Raw genomic sequence first — 18,508 nt, forward strand, 5'->3', positions numbered from 1 at the left:
CAGTATATTATGTATCTGATAAGTGTCTTGGTTTACTTATGAAGTCCCACAGATCAGGATGCAGGGTTGCAGAACCAAAAGCCTTGGGTCCAGGCTGGTTACCTCAGTGGTGCAAGCTGACAGAGTGAGGTCTGGGGTGAGCTAGGGGAGAGATCTCCTACCTCTGATTGTCATCACAGGAGACTGAGACACTTGTGTAACCTGATGTACTGTTTTTTGAGAGAAATGGGAAAATGAAGACTTTAATGTAAATATCCCAATTTTTTCAGTATTGGCAACTAGTTCACTTTTTTTTCCCTCTTAAGAATTTATTTATTTGAGAAAGAACAAGAAAGAGAGAGGTAGCATGAGCAGAGGGAGGGGCAGACAGAGAGGGAGAAGCAGGCTCCCTGCTGACCAGGGAGCCCAGTTCGGGGTTCAGTCCTATCCCAGCACTGCGGGATCAGGACCTGAGCCGAAGGCAGACGCTTAATGGACTGAGCCACCCAGGCATTCCCTACTGGTTCACTTTTTAAAAAAACATTTTGTGGACAAAAACTTTAAAATAGTAACCTCTCGGGGCGCCTGGGTGACTCAGTGGGTTAAAGCCTCTGCTTTCAGCTCAGGTCATGATCCCAGGGTCCTGGGATCGAGCCCCGCATCGGGTTCTCTGCTCATCGGGGAGCCTGCTTCCTCCTCTCTCTCTCTCTCTGCCTGCCTCTCTGCCTTCTTGTGATCTCTGTCTGTCAAATAAATAAATAAAATCTTTAAAAAAATAAAATAATAACCTCTCTGGGGGCTGATTATGGCTCTTGAAATCCCAGTTAGTCCCTTGATTGGTCACATCCCTTCATGACAGGGCCTGGGAACCAGAGGTGTGAGGTTGCCAGCTGGAGAAGATGTGCCTGTATGTGCTCTTTTCCCACCCGTGGTTTATCTTCCTTCTCAACCACCTGCCTCCTGCACGTGTTGGTACGTAGTTACCCATTAAAAGGGGAGAGCCTCACACCCCAGAAAACTCTAGTTCCTGACATCCTTTTTCCTCCCTGCCTGGTAACGCCTGACTGACCGTTAACTCATGGGCTGAGATGACCTACCCTGAGGTGGCTGAAACTGTTAGGGAGAAGCGCTTATTCTCACTGAATGTTCTGGTTGTTTTTGCTGATGACTGTTATCAAAGGCTTAGCTTCCTGGTCAGAGGCAGGGTTTTCTAGTATACCAAGAATGAGAGGTTCTTAACTCCCTTGGAGGTAGGGATTAAGTTGTCCGTATATTCCAGCTTATTTGGGTGGTCAGTAGCCCCTTCAGAGAGTCACACACAACATTACCTAGGAGGTTACTTAGAAAAGAGAATTTTAATAATCGGTAGTTGTATTTGGTCTCCCATAAATTATTCATTTCCATTCCCTCCCCCTACAGCCTTTTGCTGTCTGCTTCTCAATTATATATGAATCAGCAATCTCTCACTTCACCTGATGGCCTTTGTCAATTACTTTCTCCTTCTGAGCCAGTGTAATTACTGCCTGCTTAGCAGTAGTAGCACTAGTATAAACTTTATAGCCTAAACTGTTCAGGCCTTTATTTCTTTTAAAAACAAAGCAATATAATTATAACAACTGAAACAACCAAGCCAGATTCTGTATTTGGTCATCTTCTGTGGGATCTGAGACCTGAGCTTTTGAATCCAGGAGTCTAGGGGTCCAGAAATGGCATCTGTGGGCAGGTCTGGATGGAAATCTAGAAACAATGCAGTCATGACCCTGTGAGTGCTTTCCTAGCTATCACATGTTGCTTCACATGTAGCTTCATTGTTGTAATAATTTTGAAAAGAGGACTCAGAAGAGCAGATGTCCTTGCTCAAGGTCCCTGTTCTGGCAAGTGTCTCATGATGCTGCTTGAAGGCTCTGGGTGCATGAAGGTGCCCATGTGTCCTGGAGGCAGGCAGAGGGATCCTAACAGGAGGGAGGGAGAGGGAGAGTCTCTTCAGATTTTCACAACTGCATAAAGTCCCTTGGGCCCAACAGAAGGAAGAGCTAGCTTTGTATTGGATATAATATTAATAAATAATATATCCTGAGTGCTCACTGGGTACCAGACACTCTGAAATACTTCCTGTGCTGGGGTATTTAATTCTCATGCTCTGTGTGATTTAAGAGGTCTGCTATCCCCATTTTAAAGAGAGAGAGTAACTTGTGCAGGAACACACAGCTAGGATTAGTAATTAGTGGAGAGGCCAGGTCTGGACTAGGTCTCTCCAACCATTGGTTATCTGCCTTATCATCTGCTTAATCTTGGTTACAAGGACACTTCCCTGATACTATGACACAGACAACAGGTAGCTATTACTAAATTCAGACAAGTGAGTACCCTCAAGTATACTCAAGGCTTGAGCCCTGTCACAAAAGACTCAGGCCCAGAGAATAGGCAATGGAACCATTCTCAAAAGGGCTTACAAAGACAATCAAGAAAGGAGAGTCCCAGCTGACACTTTCTTTGAAGGATTCCAAGCATCACTTACTGTGCTAGTACGTGACGGCTGACCCCTCCTTCCTCACCAACCAACAATGGTTGGAGAGACCTAGTCCAGAAATCTAGGTGTTTGGGTACAGTTGAAGGTAGACAAAGCCCTAAAACAAATTTAACTTTATCACACATCTCTCTCCCAGGGCAGGTGTGCCGTGGTCTTCTCAGAGGTGAAAGAACTGAATGTATACTCTTCATATTGAGGAGACAGAGGCATTCTTCCTGTTCACTCTCCAGCAATTCTCCCCCCGTGTTTTAATCCTAACTTCAAATTTTTCCAGTTCTTGATTAATGACCAGAAATCCCCCCCTCGCCAGCACACACGTAACTTAGCCACTTCTAGAATTTAATCCACAAAGCACTGCTCAAGAAATGAAGTTTATAGAAGTTAATAGGGTTGGCTGAACACTTTGCCCGTCCACTTGGCAATGATTTAACCTTTAACAAGAACAATAGTGGTGGCTAACTCACAGATCTGACAGGAGGCTTAAATGAGTTCATTACTGCCTGTAAAGCTGACGACAGTGCCTGGCACATAGTTCATTCTCAACAAATGTGAGAGAGTGTTATTCCTCCACATCTTGCAAGTAGCAGAGCTGATTCCTGGTTTTCGTTCACTCATTCAGCAAACATTTGTTGAGCACCTGCTGTGTGCTGTGTTCTGGGGAGAGAGCCTGTGTTCTTAATTGCTATGCTCATTGCCTCCAGTTCAATTCCAAGGAAGATAGCTTCCCTCTTTGTAGGCAATTGGAAAATAATGTCCCTAAAGATAGGACAGTTCCTGGTCCACCAGCATTTTGCTTTTAAGTCTTTAAACTAAGCATCAGGCTAAGATAAAGAATGCACATCTTAAAGTCATTCCTCTTGATCTCAAGATAGTGCTGACTTCATACTGGAGCAGAAGATAAGTAGGGAGTGTAGCTAGGGGTACAGCTGCTTAGATTAAATAAAATTATTGCATCTATTAATAGCGTGATACTCCTTTGCTTGGGGAAACAAAGTGTTTCTTGGTTTACTTTTAGAGGTATTGAAGATTTCATGTACGTTTTATAAACAGATCATTTGCCTCTGAAGAACAAAATAAAATATTTAAATTGATAGAGGTTAAGCTTTTTAAAGCCAGAGTACTTTAAGGAGAACCAGGGCATGGTGGCCCTGGGTGGCTCAGTCATTAAGCATTGCCTTTGGCTCAGGTCATGATCAAGCCCCCAATCAGGCTCCCTGCTCAGTGGGAAGCCTGCTTCTCCCTCTCTCACTCCCCCTGCTTGTGTTCCCTCTCTCACTGTGTCTCTCTCTGTCAAATAAATAAATAAAATCCTAAAAGAAGAAGAAGAAGAACCATGTTTTTCTAGCAAAGATGGAGTAAGGGATTTGAAATGATATGAAATATGGGACAAGAAATTGTGGGGGGTTTTTTGTTGTTGTTGAAGCCAATGGCTTTAAATTAATCTGACTTTAATATCTGAATAATAACCAGATATCTGACCAAACAGGCTTCCCAGGTTGGGGCTACTGTCTTCCCATCAGGGCAACATTTCGGACTGACTGATATTTCGTTAGTGTCATTCACAAGCTATATTCAACCTGAAATGGCAAAGTAAGGCCACTAGTGATCTGTCACAGTTCTCTGGCTTTGATGAGTCATTGCAGTACAGCATTCTGAACCAAGTGCGGGTAAGAATAGATACACAATAGGAAAATAAAACAACTGAGAGCCGAAGCAGAAATTGCTGGGAGCTCACAAGTGTGCATGGCTCTGCCGTATTTAGCTGCATGACCTTGTGCACAACGGAGCCCTCCAGGGCCCCAGGCTGCTCGTGCACAAAAGAAAGTTTCTAAGGTTTCTTGCTGAAGTTAGGTCAACTTTGGAGTTTAATATCCACTGAGAGCGGGAGGAGGTAAAGCCCTTTCAGGTGCCCACGGTTCAGGATGTATGTAATTATAGTAGCTTTGTTGACTGGTGGAAAACAGCAGTGCCTGATGAGTCAGCCTGGCCTGTCGCTATTGGAGATCAGTGATGCTTTTTTTGTTACAAAAAGACTTGACTGCAGCCCAAGTTTAGGTGCCAGTGGTAGGGGTGATACCAACTTCCAGAAATAGCAGCTGGGATGTTGTACAGAAGACGATATGGAGGGAACAGTTGTCACGAATTGGTTTTCCCAGCCAAACCTCCACTTCCGCTTTCCGTGGGGAAGCCGTTCGTGGGAGAGGCATGGGGAGGGTATCGGCCCCAGCCAGCCAGCCAGCAGCCCACCCCTCATGGGTTGCTTGGCAAGTTGCTCCCCATGACTGAGAAGAGGCAGGTGGTATTTTAAACTGCCTTCCTTGGCCTGGTTTGGTTCTCCAAAGGTAGATGTGAGAAGGAGACTCTGGACAAACGCATGTGCTCTGCCAGCTGCAAACCGTGGGACCAAACGTGGACTCATCTCAAGACAGGCAGATCTGAACCATCCATCCCTCATCCTCCCTCTGGGTCCTTTCTCCACTAGTTACAGAAGAGGCAGCTTATTCCCATTTCTGTCACGCCTGGTAGTGAGCTCCCTGATTCTAATCTGCTGCTCCTGTGCCTCCCCACACGGTTCAGCCTGGCCTACCACAGACCATGCAAGCCACAATGTGTAATAGGAAGAGATTAGGTTGGGGGGGGGGGGGGTCGTTCTGTGTCCTAGCGGCACTACTTCCTGGCTGCAAAACCTGGACTAATTGATTTAGCTCAGGTGGTGAGTGTGGTAGTATTAATAGTCTTCAAGCACACGGTGACTTAAACCATAGGAAATTACATTTTAACTTAAACCATATGAAAGTCTCTCCTCATAGAGTAAAGACTGGGGAGAGTGAAGGTGGGGCAGAAAACTAGGCCTTGATCTCTCCCAGTCCCATCCCAGCATCAGCAAGAGTGTCATAAACACAAGAGACAGATTTGACCTCAGAGGTCACAAGGATCCCCACCTCCCTGCACAGGTCCCTAGACAATGAGTTTCAGACTCTGTAAGCAGCGATCTACTTTTTAAAAATCTTAAAATGAATGAAGTGTAATACATAAAGTGAGTAAAGGTAGGCTTTTGTGTATAAACATATGCTTACATTGAAATTTATAATAAACCCCGTAAGGGTTATGGAGCAGTTTTGATTAACCCAAAAATTTGAGATAAGGGCAATAATAGATGACAGGTGTGGTCTTTTTCATATAACATATAGATAAGCAATTGCAAGTGATCTATTTTTTTAAATTTCTCTTCCCAGTCAAGTGGTAAGTCAATTAAAGAGAAAAGATAGGCATATTATGCCAAAGCTGCCTGAATATGTAGACCATGGACATTTCTATGTTCACGTGTAACAGATGGGAATGAACTTCTAAATTATTGCATTTTTTCCCAAAATGCTATACATTTAAAAAATAAATTTAAAGCAAATATTAAGGGGCATCTGGATGGCTCAGTTGGTTAAGTCTGTCTGCCTTTGGCTAAGGCTCAGGTCATGGTCTCCAGGTCCTGGGATTGGCATTGCCCCTCCTCTGTCTCAAATGAATAAATAATTTTTTTTTAAAGATTTTATTTATTTATTTGACAGAGATCACAAGTAGGCAGAGAGGCAGGCAGAGAGAGGAGGAAGCAGGCTCCCTGCTGAGCAGAGAGCCCGATGCGGGGCTCGATCCCAGCACCCTGGGACCATGACCTGAGCTGAAGGCAGAGGCCCACCCCACTGAGCCACCCAGGCTTTTAAAAAAAAATAATTTTTTTTTTAAACGAAGTAAATGTTAAAACATCTGAAACATGTCCGCACACTCCCAACGCTTGGTAGAAGGATGCTTGAAACATACCCTTAGATCTTGGGGGCACTCGGATCCCCATTTCCTCTCTATTTCCCGTTCGGTTGTGGTGAGTGTGTATTGGCTTATGGAAATCTACACAGTTTTTAATACTGAGAGCCGTTTGATATTAAAAATATGGTTAAATTTGGATAAGGTCTGCAGTCTGATTAACAGTATTTCATCGGTGTTAGTTGCCTGTTGTGCTATTCTACTGTAGGTATGTCAAATAATACAGCTGGGGCAAGGGTGCCTGAAACTGTGCATTGTTTTAGCAATTCACTCTGAGTCTGTAATTATTTCACAATTCAAAATTTTAAAAAGTTATTTGAAAAGGATTATCTTCTACTTAGGAGGGAATATAACCAGCTTGATAGAGTGGTATACACATCACACAGAATGGGTTTCTAGATTTCCTACTATCTCACCTTAAAAAATAAAAAAAGCATCTTTTCTTTTCCTTGCTACTGAGTTCTGTTCCACACCCCTCCACATTCATTCTGTCACCGACTGTGACACTGTTGAAGTTTTGAAAAGAAAATACAGCCAATGGCAAAGAGAGCTCTCTCTTTTGGGAAATCTATTTTAGCTGCTAATTAATCACTTAATAAGAAAATGATGCTGAAACCCCAGAGTTCACCTGCAGTCACCTGATACAGAAAAGGTGGATGAATGATGTAGCATGTTCTTCTAAAACGTTCCTATGCTTAAAACACTTAGTAATTAGGCAAAGCATTATCAACATGCTGTAATATCATATGGTCACATGTCCAAATCAGAGTCCCCTATAGCCTAATGTAATGGTACAACGTGATGAATATTATTCTGTAGGAGAAAAAAAATGAAGGATTAAAGATAATTTTAAAAATACACCTTTGATGAACTCTCTTCTCTGTGAATAAAGTAAAAGTGGGCGCGGCAGTAGTGAAATGTGGTTCTCCGTTCTCTTGGATTTTACAGTGTGCTGTAAATTACTGCACTGCCTTGTTCTTTGGTAAGATTAATGGTGGGTTTTGCTCTTTATCACTTGGAGAAATGCAACAGAATTCCCCCCAGCCTGCCCATCCATCTTCATGGTAATTGCCAAAAGAGTGTCTCCTGTGTTTTGACCAAAATGAATTGGTGTGATTGCTCACCAGCTCTCAGACACCTGGGAAGGTGAGCTGGGCTCGAAATAGTGCTTTAGGAAATGTTTTAATGTGTGCTAATATAATTCCATTTTAGCAAAATTAGTTTACTTGGGAACATAAAATAACAAGATCACAGGGTCCTGTGCTCTAGGTAGGCTTTTAGTTTTGGAGCCTGCCAAGGCTGACTCTTGAGACTGGGCTCTGAGCTTTCCTGCAATCACTGTCTGACCACTCTTCTGGCTTCTTCTGCAGGGTTATCAATGCCGGGAAGAGCACACATAATGAAGACCAAGCCAGCTGTGAGGTCCTCACTGTGAAGAAGAAAGCAGGGGCCATTACCTCAACCCCGAACAGGAACTCGGCTAAGAGACGGTCCTCCCTTCCCAATGGGGAGGGGCTGCAACTGAAGGAGAACTCGGTAAGATCCTCTTCACCCCTAGTTCTCAGGTGAGAGGCACATGGGCACCCTGGCCCCGCTGTGAGGAGCTAGAGCTGAATCCCATCTGCAGTGGGAGAGAGAAAAGCAATGTCCCCAGAGTTAATGGAGCAGCCGGTCTGTACTCAGGGTAGCACACAGTCACAGCTGGAGGTGACATGTGTGTGAAGAGCTGGTGCTTATTAGGTTCTTAACACTTAGGGTAAATAAAACACCCACATTGTAGATAGGTTTTATTGAGATACAATATGTATATTGTTTGGTGGTTGTAAAAGAGCCACTTAAAAGATTTTCGTGAAGGAGGTGGTCTCTGGAAGCCTCTCCTGAGGGATGGAAGGAACTCTAGCCATTGGCTTACTGCCCTGCCCCAGCTCTGTCCCCTTCTTGTGCTGGCCTGTCTGTCAGAGTTGTCCAGCGGGAGCCTCTGGTTGATGCTCTTCCCAGTTAGTCCTTGTCTCAGTTGGCCCAAAGCCCTTGCATCCCGTGGGGCAGCCCTGCAGACTGAATGCCCTGTTGACAAACCGTAGCGTTTCTTCTCTCTTCAGTTTCTGGAGAAGAAAGCAGACATCCTCAGAAAGTTCTGAAGAAGCACTTAGAAAAGTAGAGGAAATAATTGGTACTCTGTCCACCAGCAGATTATTTAGCTTACAGAAAAGAAACTTTGAGATGATCCGAATGTGACTTTTTATTCTAGTAATCTTGCAGATATTGTTGTATATTCATTTTTAGAGGATTGTAAAGGGTCCAGGAAAATTTTCTCCGTGTAAGAAATAGTATCTCATTGCGTTTATACTCAGGGAATGAGACTCCTGATTTATTTGGTTCATACTCGTTCAACTTAGAAACACAGTGACCTATAGAGACTCATTAGTTGTACTTGTGTTCAAGGCTAAAGGAAGTATTGACTGGGCTTTTCCCAAAGGGCCAGAGTCAAGGACTCAGATGGGCAGTACAGACAAAAATGGTTAAGGGCACAGGCTCTGGAACAGTAGGTTTCAGCCTAATCCATCATAGTCCGTCATTTATCAAACCATTTAACTTTAACATAGTTATTTTTTCTTTGAGCCTTAGTTTCCTAGAAAAAGGAGTAATAATAATAACTGTTACCGAATATGGTGGGAAAAGACTGGATGGAAGTATGAAATCCACTGTCTATGGAAATGTTGAGCTAGGTGTCTTAATTAATAAGTCCTTGATAAATGTGAGCAGTTACTATCCTAAAGTCAGTTCCGCTTGAGGGATTCTCTGTGGATAATGTCCACTGAATTTTGTCTGTTTATCCATTTGGTAGTGAGTGATCACACAATTTTCCTTCATGCCTATTTGACAGGATTGTTTCGAGGATTGAGTTATTACGGAAAAGGGCTCAGAGCCTGTGAGATATTGATAATAATTGATATGGGTGCCAGTGACTTCATGTTGCTCTTTCCCCTGATAGTTCTCCCCTGCCACCAGGATATGAAGTGATTTCTGTAAAAATTAGTCAGCACTGACATTTGGCCCAAGGCCAGTTGATGATGTCATTTTTCCTTGTTGCTAAATTCCTCCTAGAAATAGAGCCAGGAGTAGCTTTTTAACTTCCTGTCCTTAAGAACAGTGAAACCAGGGACACCTGGGTGTCTCAGTCACTTCAGTGTCTGATTCTTGGTTTCGGTTCAGGTCATGATCTCAGGGTCCTTAGATTGAGAAACCCCCACCTCTAGTGGGGCTCTCTACTGAGCGTAGAGCCTGCTTAAGATTCTTTTTCTCTCCAGGGAACCTGGGTGGTTCAGTTAGTTAAGTGTCTTCTGTCTACTCAGGGCGTGATTCCAGGGTCCTGGGATTGAGCCCTGTGTGGGACTCCCTGCTTAGTGCAGAGTCTGCTTCTCCCTCTGCCCCTCATCTCCCATTCTCTTTCTCTTGTTCTCTCTCAAATAAATATATTTTTTAAAAAATCTTGGGGTGCCTCGGTCGCTCAGTCATTAAGCATCTGTGTTCAGATCAGGTCATGAGCCCAGGGTCCTGGGATCAAGTCTTTCACTGGGCTCCCTGCTCAGCGGGAAGCCTGCTTCTCTCTCTCTCCCACTCCTCCTGCTTGTGTTCCCTCTCTTGCTGTGTCTATCAATAAATAAATAAAATCTTTAAATAAATAAAAATTTTAAATCTTAAAAAAAATTCTCTCTTGCTTTCTGTCCCATCACCTACCCCCCCCCCATATAAATAAATAAATAAATAAGTGTATGTATGTATGTTGTGGTTTTTGTTTTGAAACAAACAAACAAACAAAAAAGAGCAGTGAAACCAGTGCCTTAGTTCTTTAGGATGGAGCTATGAACCTTGCTTGTGATCATTCTATAGCTCTGTGGGGTCCTTGTTCCAGGAGGCAGCCAGGAGATGTCAAGCAGTGTGGACACTTCCTGCCCCTCCATTTCCTGCTCCAGCTGTAGGCACCTCACTCCTATCTGCCTTATATATTAGGCTTTTTATTAGGAGTTTAAGGCAAGAGCTGTGCTGCTGTTTTTTAATTATGGGAAATTATACATAACCTAAAATTTATCATCTTAACCAATTTTTAGGTATACAGTATAGGGGCATCAAACACTTTCTTACCATTACTGCCCTCCATCTCCAAAACTTTTTCTGAAATTGAAACTCTACCCATTAAACTCTAACCCCTGTTCTTCCCTGCCCTCAGCCCCTGGCAGTTAACTATTTTACTTTTTTCTCTACAAATTTGACTACTCTAGGTACCTCATATAAGTGGAATTATACAACAGTTGTCATTTTGTGTCTGGTTTATTTCATTTATAATGTCTTTAGAATTTATCTGTGTTGTAGAATGTGTCAAAATTTCATTCAAGGTTAAGACTGAATAATATTCCGTTGTTATGTATACATACCATTTTATCAATTTGTCCATCAAGGGACACTTGCTTCTATCTTCTGGCTATCGTGAATAATATTGCTATAGACATAGGTCTACAGGTATCTGTCAATCCCTGCTTTCAGTTCTTTTGGATTTATGGCCAGAGTGGAATTGCTAGATGATACAGTAATTCTGTTTAAGTTTTTGAGGAGCTGCCATACTGTTTTCTCCAGTAGCTGCATCATTTTCCATGACAACCAGCAATGCACAGGAATCCAATTTCTCCCCATTCTTGCCAACACTTGTTGATTTCTGGTTTTGGGGTTTTTGGTTTTTGTTTTTTGTTTTTTTAAGTAGCCATCCTAATGGGTGTGAAGTGGTATCTCCTGGTTTTGTATTTCCCTAATGGTTAGTGATGTTGAGCATTTTTTATGTGTTTATTGGCCAGATATAGCTTCTTAAAAGAAACATCACGTGTTCTTTATTCAATATTTATCTTTCTATCTTTGAATCCTTTGCCCATTTTTTTTTTTTAAATTTTGAAATTTTGGGTACCTGGGTGGCTCGGTGGTTAAAGCCTCTGCCTTCACCTCAGGTCATGATCTCAGGGTCCTTGGATCGAGCCCCGCATCAGGCTCTCTGCTCAGCAGGAAGCCTGCTTCCCTCTTTCTCTCTGTCTGCCTCTCTGTCTACTTGTGATCTCTGTCAAATAAATAAATAAAATCTTTAACCAAAAAAATAATAATTTTTAAAAATTTTTTATAAACATATAATGTATTATTAGCCCCAGGGCTACAGATCTGTGAATCGCCAGGTTTGCACACTTCACAGCACTCACCATAGTGCATACCCTCCCCAATGTCCATAACCCCACCAGTCTCTCCTGATCCCCCTCCCCACAGCAGCCCTCAGTTTGTTTTGTGAGATTAAGAGTCTCTTATGGTTTGTCTCCCTCCCAATCCTGTCTTGTTTTATTTATTCTTTTCCTACCCTCCAAACACCCCATGTTGCATCTCCACTTCCTCATATCAGGGAGATCATATGATAATCATCTTTCTCTGATTGATTTATTTTGCTGAGCATAATACCCTCTAGTTCCACCCGTGTCATTGCAAATGGCAAGATTCTGTTTCTTTTGATGGCTGCATCGTATTCCATTGTATATATACACCACATCTTCTTTATCCATTCATCTGTTGTTGGGCATCTAAGTTCTTTCCATAGTTTGGCTATTGTGGACATTGCTGCTATAAACATTTGGGTGCACGTGCCCCTTCAGATCACTACGTTTGTATCTTTAGGGTAAATACCTAGTAGTGCCATTGCTGGGTCATAGGGTAGCTCTATTTTCAACTTTTTGAGGAACCTCCATGCTGTTTTCCAGAGTGGTTGCACCAGCTTGCATTCCTACCGACAAGGGTAGGAAGGTTCCCCTTACTCTGTATTCTCGCCAGCATATCATTTCCTGACTTGTTAATTTTAGCCATTCTGACTGGTGTGAGGTTGTATCTCATTGTGGTTTTGATTTGTATTTCCCTGATGCCGAGTGATGTGGAGCATTTTTTTCATGTGTCTGTTGGCCATCTGGATGTTTTCTTTGCAAAATGTTCATGTCCTCTGCCCATCTCTTGATTGGAAGTATTTGTTCTTTGGGTGTTGAGTTTGATAAGTTCTTTATAGAGTTCCTTATAGTTCTTTATAGATTATAGATAGTTCTTTAAGTTCTTTATAGATTTTGGATACTAGCCCTTTATCTGATATATTGTTTACAAATATCTTCTCCCATTCTGTCAGTTGTCTTTTGGTTTCGTTAACTGTTTTCTTTGCTATGCAGAAGCTTTTGATCTTGATGAAGTCCCAATAGTTCATTTTTGCCCTTGCTTCCCTTGCCTTTGGTGATGTTCCTAGGAAGATGTTGCTGCAACTGAGGTTGAAGAGGTTGCTGCCTGTGTTCTCCTCAAGGATTTTGATGGATTCCTTTTTCACATTGAGGTCCTTCATCCATTTTGAGTCTATTTTCGTGTGTGGTGTAAGGAAATGGTCCAGTTTCATTTTTCTGCATGTGGCTATCCAATTTTCCCAACACCATTTGCTTAAGAGGCTTTCTTTTCCCATTGGACATTTTTTCCTGCTTTGTTGAAGGTTAGTTGACCATAGAGCTGAGGGTCTACTTCTGGGCTCTCTATTCAGTTCCATTGATTTATGTGTCTGTTTTTGTGCCAGGACCATACTGTCTTGATGATGACAGCTTTGTAATAGAGCTTGAAGTCTGGAATTGTGATGCCACCAATTTTGGCTTTCTTTTTCAATATTCTTCTGGCTATTCAAGGTCTTTTCTGGTTCCATATAAATTTTAGGATTATTTGTTCCATTTCTTTGAAAAAATGGGTGGGATTTTGATAGGGATTGCATTAAATGTGTAGATTGCTTTAGGTAGCATAGACATTGTCACAATATTTATTCTTCCAATCCAGGAGCATGGAACATTTTTCCATTTCTTTGTGTATTCCTCAGTTTCTTTCCTGAGTACTTTATAGTTTTCTGAGTATAGATTCTTTTCCTCTTTGTTTATTCCTAGGTATTTTATGGTTTTGGGTGCAACTGTAAATGGGATTGACTCCCTAATTTCTCTTTTTTCTGTCTTGTTGTTGGTGTAAAGAAATGCAACTGATTTCCGTGCATTGATTTTATATCCTGACACTTTACTGAATTCCTGTACAAGTTCTAGCAGTTTTGGAGTGGAGTCTTTTGGGTTTTCCAAATATAGTATCATATCATCTGCAAAGAGTGATAGCTTGACTACTTCTTTGCTGATTTGGATGCCTTTAATTTCTTTTTGTTGTCTGATTGCTCAGGCCAGGACTTCTAGTACTATGTTGAATAGCAGTGGTGATAATGGACATCCCTGCCGTGTTCCTGAACTTAGCAGAAAAGCTTTCAGTTTTTCTCCATTGAGAATGATATTTCCGGTGGGTTTTTCTTAGATGGCTTTGATAATATTGAGATATGTGCCCTCTATCCTACACTTCGAAGGGTTTTGATCAGGAAGAGATGCTGTACGTTGTCAAATGCTTTTTCAGCATCTATTGAGAATATCATATGGTTCTTGTTCTTTCTTTTATTAATGTGTTGTATCACATTGATTGATTTGCAGATGTTGAACCAACCTTGCAGCCCTGGAATAAATCCTACTTGGCAGTGGTGAATAATCCTTTTAATGTACTGTTGGATCCTATTGGCTAGTATTTTGATGAGAATTTTCGAATCTATGTTCATCAAGGATATTGGTCTGTAATTCTCTTTTTTGATGGGATCCTTGTCTGGTTTTAGGATCAAGGTGATGTTGGCCTCATAAAATGAGTTTGGAAGTTCTCCTTCCATTTCTATTTTTTGGAACAGTTTCAGGAGAAGAGGAATTAATTCTTCTTTAGATGTTTGGTAGAATTCCCCTGGGAAGCCATCTGGCCCTGGGCTTTTGTTTGTTTGGAGATTTTTGATGACTGTTTCAATCTCCTTACTGGTTATGGGTCTATTCAGGTTTTCTATTTCTTCCGGGTTCAGTTGTGGTAGTTTATTTGTCTCTACGAATGCATCCATTTCTTCCAGATTGTCAAATTTGCTGGCGTAGAGTTGCTCATAGTATGTTCTTATAGTTGTCTGTATTCCTTTGGTGTTGGTTGTGATCTCTCTTCTTTCATTCATGATTTTATTTATTGGGGTCCTTTCTCTTTCCTTTTTGATAAGTCTGGCTGGGGGTTTATCAGTCTTATTAATTCTTTCAAAGAACCAGCTCCTAGTTTCGTTGATATGTTCTATTGTTTTTTTGGTTTCTATTTCATTGATTTCTGCTCTGATCTTTATGATTTCTCTTCTCCTGTTGGCTTTAGGCCTCCTTTGTTGTTTTTTTCTCCAGCTCCTTTAGGTATAGGGTTAAGTTTTGTATTTGAGACCTTTCTTCTTTCTTGAGAAAGGCTTGTATCACTATATATTTTCCTCTCAGGACTGCCTTTGCTGTGTCCCACAGATTTTGAACCAATGTGTTTTAATTATCATTTGTTTCCATGAATTTTTTAAATTCTTATTTAATTTCCTGGTTGACCCATTCATTCTTTAGAAGGATGCTGTTTAGTCTCCATGTATTTGGGTTCTTTCCAAATTTCCTCTTGTGATTGAGTTCTAGCTTCAGAGCATTGTGTTCTGAAAATATGCAGGAAATGATCCCAGTCTTTTGATACCGGTTGAGACCTGATTTATGACCCAGGAGGTGATCTATTCTGGAGAATGTTCCATGTGCACTAGAGAAGAATGTGTATTCTGTTGCTTTGGGATGGAATGTTCTGAGTAGATCTGTGATGTCCATCTTGTCCAGTGTGTCATTTAAGGCCTTTAGTTCCTTGTTGATCTTTTGCTTGGATGATGTGTCCATTTCAGTGAGGGCAGTGTTAAAGTCCCCTACTATTAATCTATTATCATCGATGTGTTTCTTTGATTTTTGTTATTAATTGGTTTATATAGTAGGCTGCTCCCCCCCCTGTTAGGGGCATAGATATTTTAAATTGTGAGATCTTCTTGTTGGACAGAACCTTTGAGTATGATATAGTGTCCTTCCTCATCTCTTATTATAGTCTTTGGCTAATTGATCTGATATAAGGATTGCCATCCCAGCTTTTTCTGATGTCCATTAGCATGGTAAATTGTTTTCCACCCTTCACTTTAAATCTGGAGGTATCTTCGGGTCTAAAATGAGTTTCTTGTAGGCAGCATATTGATGGTTTTGTTTTTTTATCCATTCTGATACCCTGTGTCTTTTGATTGGGGCATTTAGCCCATTTACATTCAGGGTAACTATTGAGAGATATAAATTTAGTGTCATTGTATTGTCTGTATGGTTACTGTTACTGTATATTGTCTCTGTTCCTTTCTGATCTACTACTTTTAAGGTCTCTCTTTGCTTAGAGGACCCCTTTCAATATTTCCTGTAGAGCTGGTTTGGTGTTTGCAAATTCTTTCAGTTTTTGTTTGTCCTGGAAGCTTTTTATCTCTCCTTCTATTTTTAATGATAGCCTAGCTGGATATAGTATTCTTGGCTGCATGTTTTTCTCATTCAGTGCTCTGAATATATCGTGCCAGTTCTTTCTGGCCTGCCAGGTCTCTGTGGATAAGTCTGCTGTTAATCTAATACTTTTTTTTTTTTTTTAAGATTTTATTTATTTATTTGACAGAGAGAAAGATCACAGGTAGGCAGAGAGGCAGGCAGAGAGAGAGGGGGAAGCAGGCTCCCTGCAGAATAGAGAGCCGATGCAGGGCCCGATCCCAGGACCTTGAGATCATGATCAGAGCCAAAAGCAGAGGTCCAACCCACTGAGCCACCCAGGCACTCCGCCAATCTAATACTTTTACCATTGTTTCTTACAGACTTCTTTTCCTGGGCTGCTTTCAGATTTTCTCTTTGTCGCTAAGACTTGTAAATTTTACTGTTGGGTGACAGGGTATGGACCTATTCTTATTCATTTTCAGGGGGGTTCTCTGCACCTCCTGGATTTTGATGCTTGTTCCCTTTGCCATAATCGGGAAATTCCCTACAATAATTCTCTCCAATATACTTTCTGCTCCCCTCTCTCTTTCTTCTTCTTCTGGAATCCCAATTATTCTAATGTTGTTTCATCTTATGGTGTCACTTATCTCTTGAATTTTCCCCTCATGGTCTAGTATTTGTTTGTCTCTCTTTTGCTCAGCTTCTTTATTCTCTGTGACTTGATCTTCTATATCACTAATTCTCTCTTCTGCCTCATTTATCCTAGCAGTAGGAGCCTCCATTTTAATTGCACCTCATTAATAACTTTTTTGATTTCAACTTGGTTAGATTTTAGTTCTTTTATTTCTTTTATTTAGCTCTTTTTTCTCTGGAGAGTGTTTCTCTAATATCTTCCATGCTTTTTTTGAGCCCAGCCAGAACCTTGAGAATCGTCATTCTGAACTCTAGATCTGACATATTACCAATGTCTGTATTGATTAGGTCCCTAGCCTTTGGTACTGCCTCTTGTTCTTTTTTTTGTGGTGAGTTTTTCTGCCTTGTCATTTTGTCCAGATAAGAATATATGAAGGAGCAAATAAAATACTAAAAGCTGGGCAATGACCCCAGGAAAATGTGCTTTAACCAAATCAGAAGAGACCCATGTGGAAGCTTTCTGTATGATGCAAATCCTGTGTTTCTGAACAAGGAACAGTGGGAAAGGGGCATCCTGTGGGAATGGGGAGTAAGAGGTTGGGGAATGGGAGGTAATGAGGCAAAATGATCACATCAGTTCTGGAGTTGAACTGAGTTCAAATCTTAGCTCTGCTCCTTCACTAAATAAGGAACCCTGAACAAGTCTCCTGTGCTCTTCTCCACCCAGGAGGCTGGTCCCAGTGCCGCACAAAGACTTGCCTCCTCAACACGGAGTCTGAAAGGGCTCCTTCTTTGCCCATTTTTAAGTTAGGAGATCCATCATGGTGTTTGCACTACTTTTTTTTTTTTTTTAAGATTTTTATTTGACAGAGAGAGATCACAAGTAGAGAGAGAGAGGAAGGAGCAGGCTCCCTGCCTAGCAGAGAGCCTGATGCGGGACTTGATCCCAGGACCCTGAGATCATGACCTGAGCTGAAGGCAGAGGCTTAACCCACTGAGCTACCCAGGCAGCCCTGCACTACTTTTTAAAAGCTCGAAAACTGTGCCTTGCTGTGTCAGGTAAACCCCTGAACACCTGCTGTGTATCAGAAGCTAGATGCTGAGGATTCAGCAGGGAATAAAACTGACAACAGTCCTTACCTACAGGGAACTTACATCCCTTGAGGGAAACACAATTAAAATGTATCCCACAGCAGATACTAAGTGCTATGGAGAACAAAGCAGACACCTAGGCATACAGTCAGTGGAGGTATGGCTGGTTAAAGAAGGTACCACTAAGAAGGCTGTTTGAACACAGACCAGAAAGTGCAGCTGTTTGGAGGGAGAGCTTTCTGACGTTCTAGACAACTGCAAGGACCCTAAGGCAGGAGCAGGTCTGGTGTTCTCCGGGATCTGGGAGGAGGTGCACATGGCTGGAGCAGAGAGAGTGAAGTCAGGATTGCAGGAGATGTTTTCAGAAAGGCAATGAGAGTGGGGTGAGGCCATCTGGCAGGACATGGATGGCTGTTACCAAGACTTGGGCTTCTACTCTGAATGAGCAATTTGCTAGCAGGGCATGCTGGATATACTGCTTAAAAGAAGCCAATGACTTTTCCCATTTAGAAGACATCCCTTACCTCAAATACAGTGGTGCCTAGAAAGGGTAGTGACAGTATAGGGCACAGCACAAATCCTCTGCAGGGGACAAGTAAGGTCGCTCTGCCCCTTCCCCCTCTGTCTGTTCCTTTACCTACCAAACGGGTGTTGAGCACTGAGGCTGCCTTGGGGGCAAGATGAGCTCAGCACAGTTCCAGTCGTCCTCCTAGAGTTGGGTTGAGGAGGGCGCAAGAGTCAACAAGTCAGCAGCAATCCAGTGGAGTGAGTTTCAGGAGAAAGATTTTAAACATTTTTAAATTTAAATATTAAAATTTTAAATTTTAAAAATTCAGGTTCCTGGGCAGCCTAACTCAGATGGGTTACTGATGGTTTGGGGAACAACAGAGGAAAGAGAATGGATCAGATTAGAGAATGGTTCCTGGAGAAAGTGACATCTGAGCTGTCATTTTAAAAAATGAATTAGGAGAGGAGGGCCCCTGGGTGACTCTGTTGGTTAGGCATCTGACTCTGGGTCTCAGCTCAG

General features: G+C 41.9%; 1 protein-coding gene across 3 annotated transcripts in view; it reads left to right on the forward strand.

Annotated features, from left to right (window-relative positions):
• The window catches only part of PPM1H (protein phosphatase, Mg2+/Mn2+ dependent 1H), a 257,848-nt gene that overhangs the window by 87,690 nt on the left and 151,650 nt on the right, over nucleotides 1-18,508 (forward strand). For all 3 annotated transcript variants that reach the window (XM_059184752.1, XM_059184750.1, XM_059184751.1), the window contains exon 2: nucleotides 7,693-7,858. In XM_059184752.1, the coding sequence (XP_059040735.1) occupies nucleotides 7,693-7,858 (166 nt within the window). The remainder of the gene's footprint in view (nucleotides 1-7,692; nucleotides 7,859-18,508) is intronic.

This window comes from Mustela lutreola, chromosome 8, assembly GCF_030435805.1.
Source record: "Mustela lutreola isolate mMusLut2 chromosome 8, mMusLut2.pri, whole genome shotgun sequence".
NCBI classification, from domain to species: Eukaryota; Metazoa; Chordata; class Mammalia; order Carnivora; family Mustelidae; genus Mustela; species Mustela lutreola.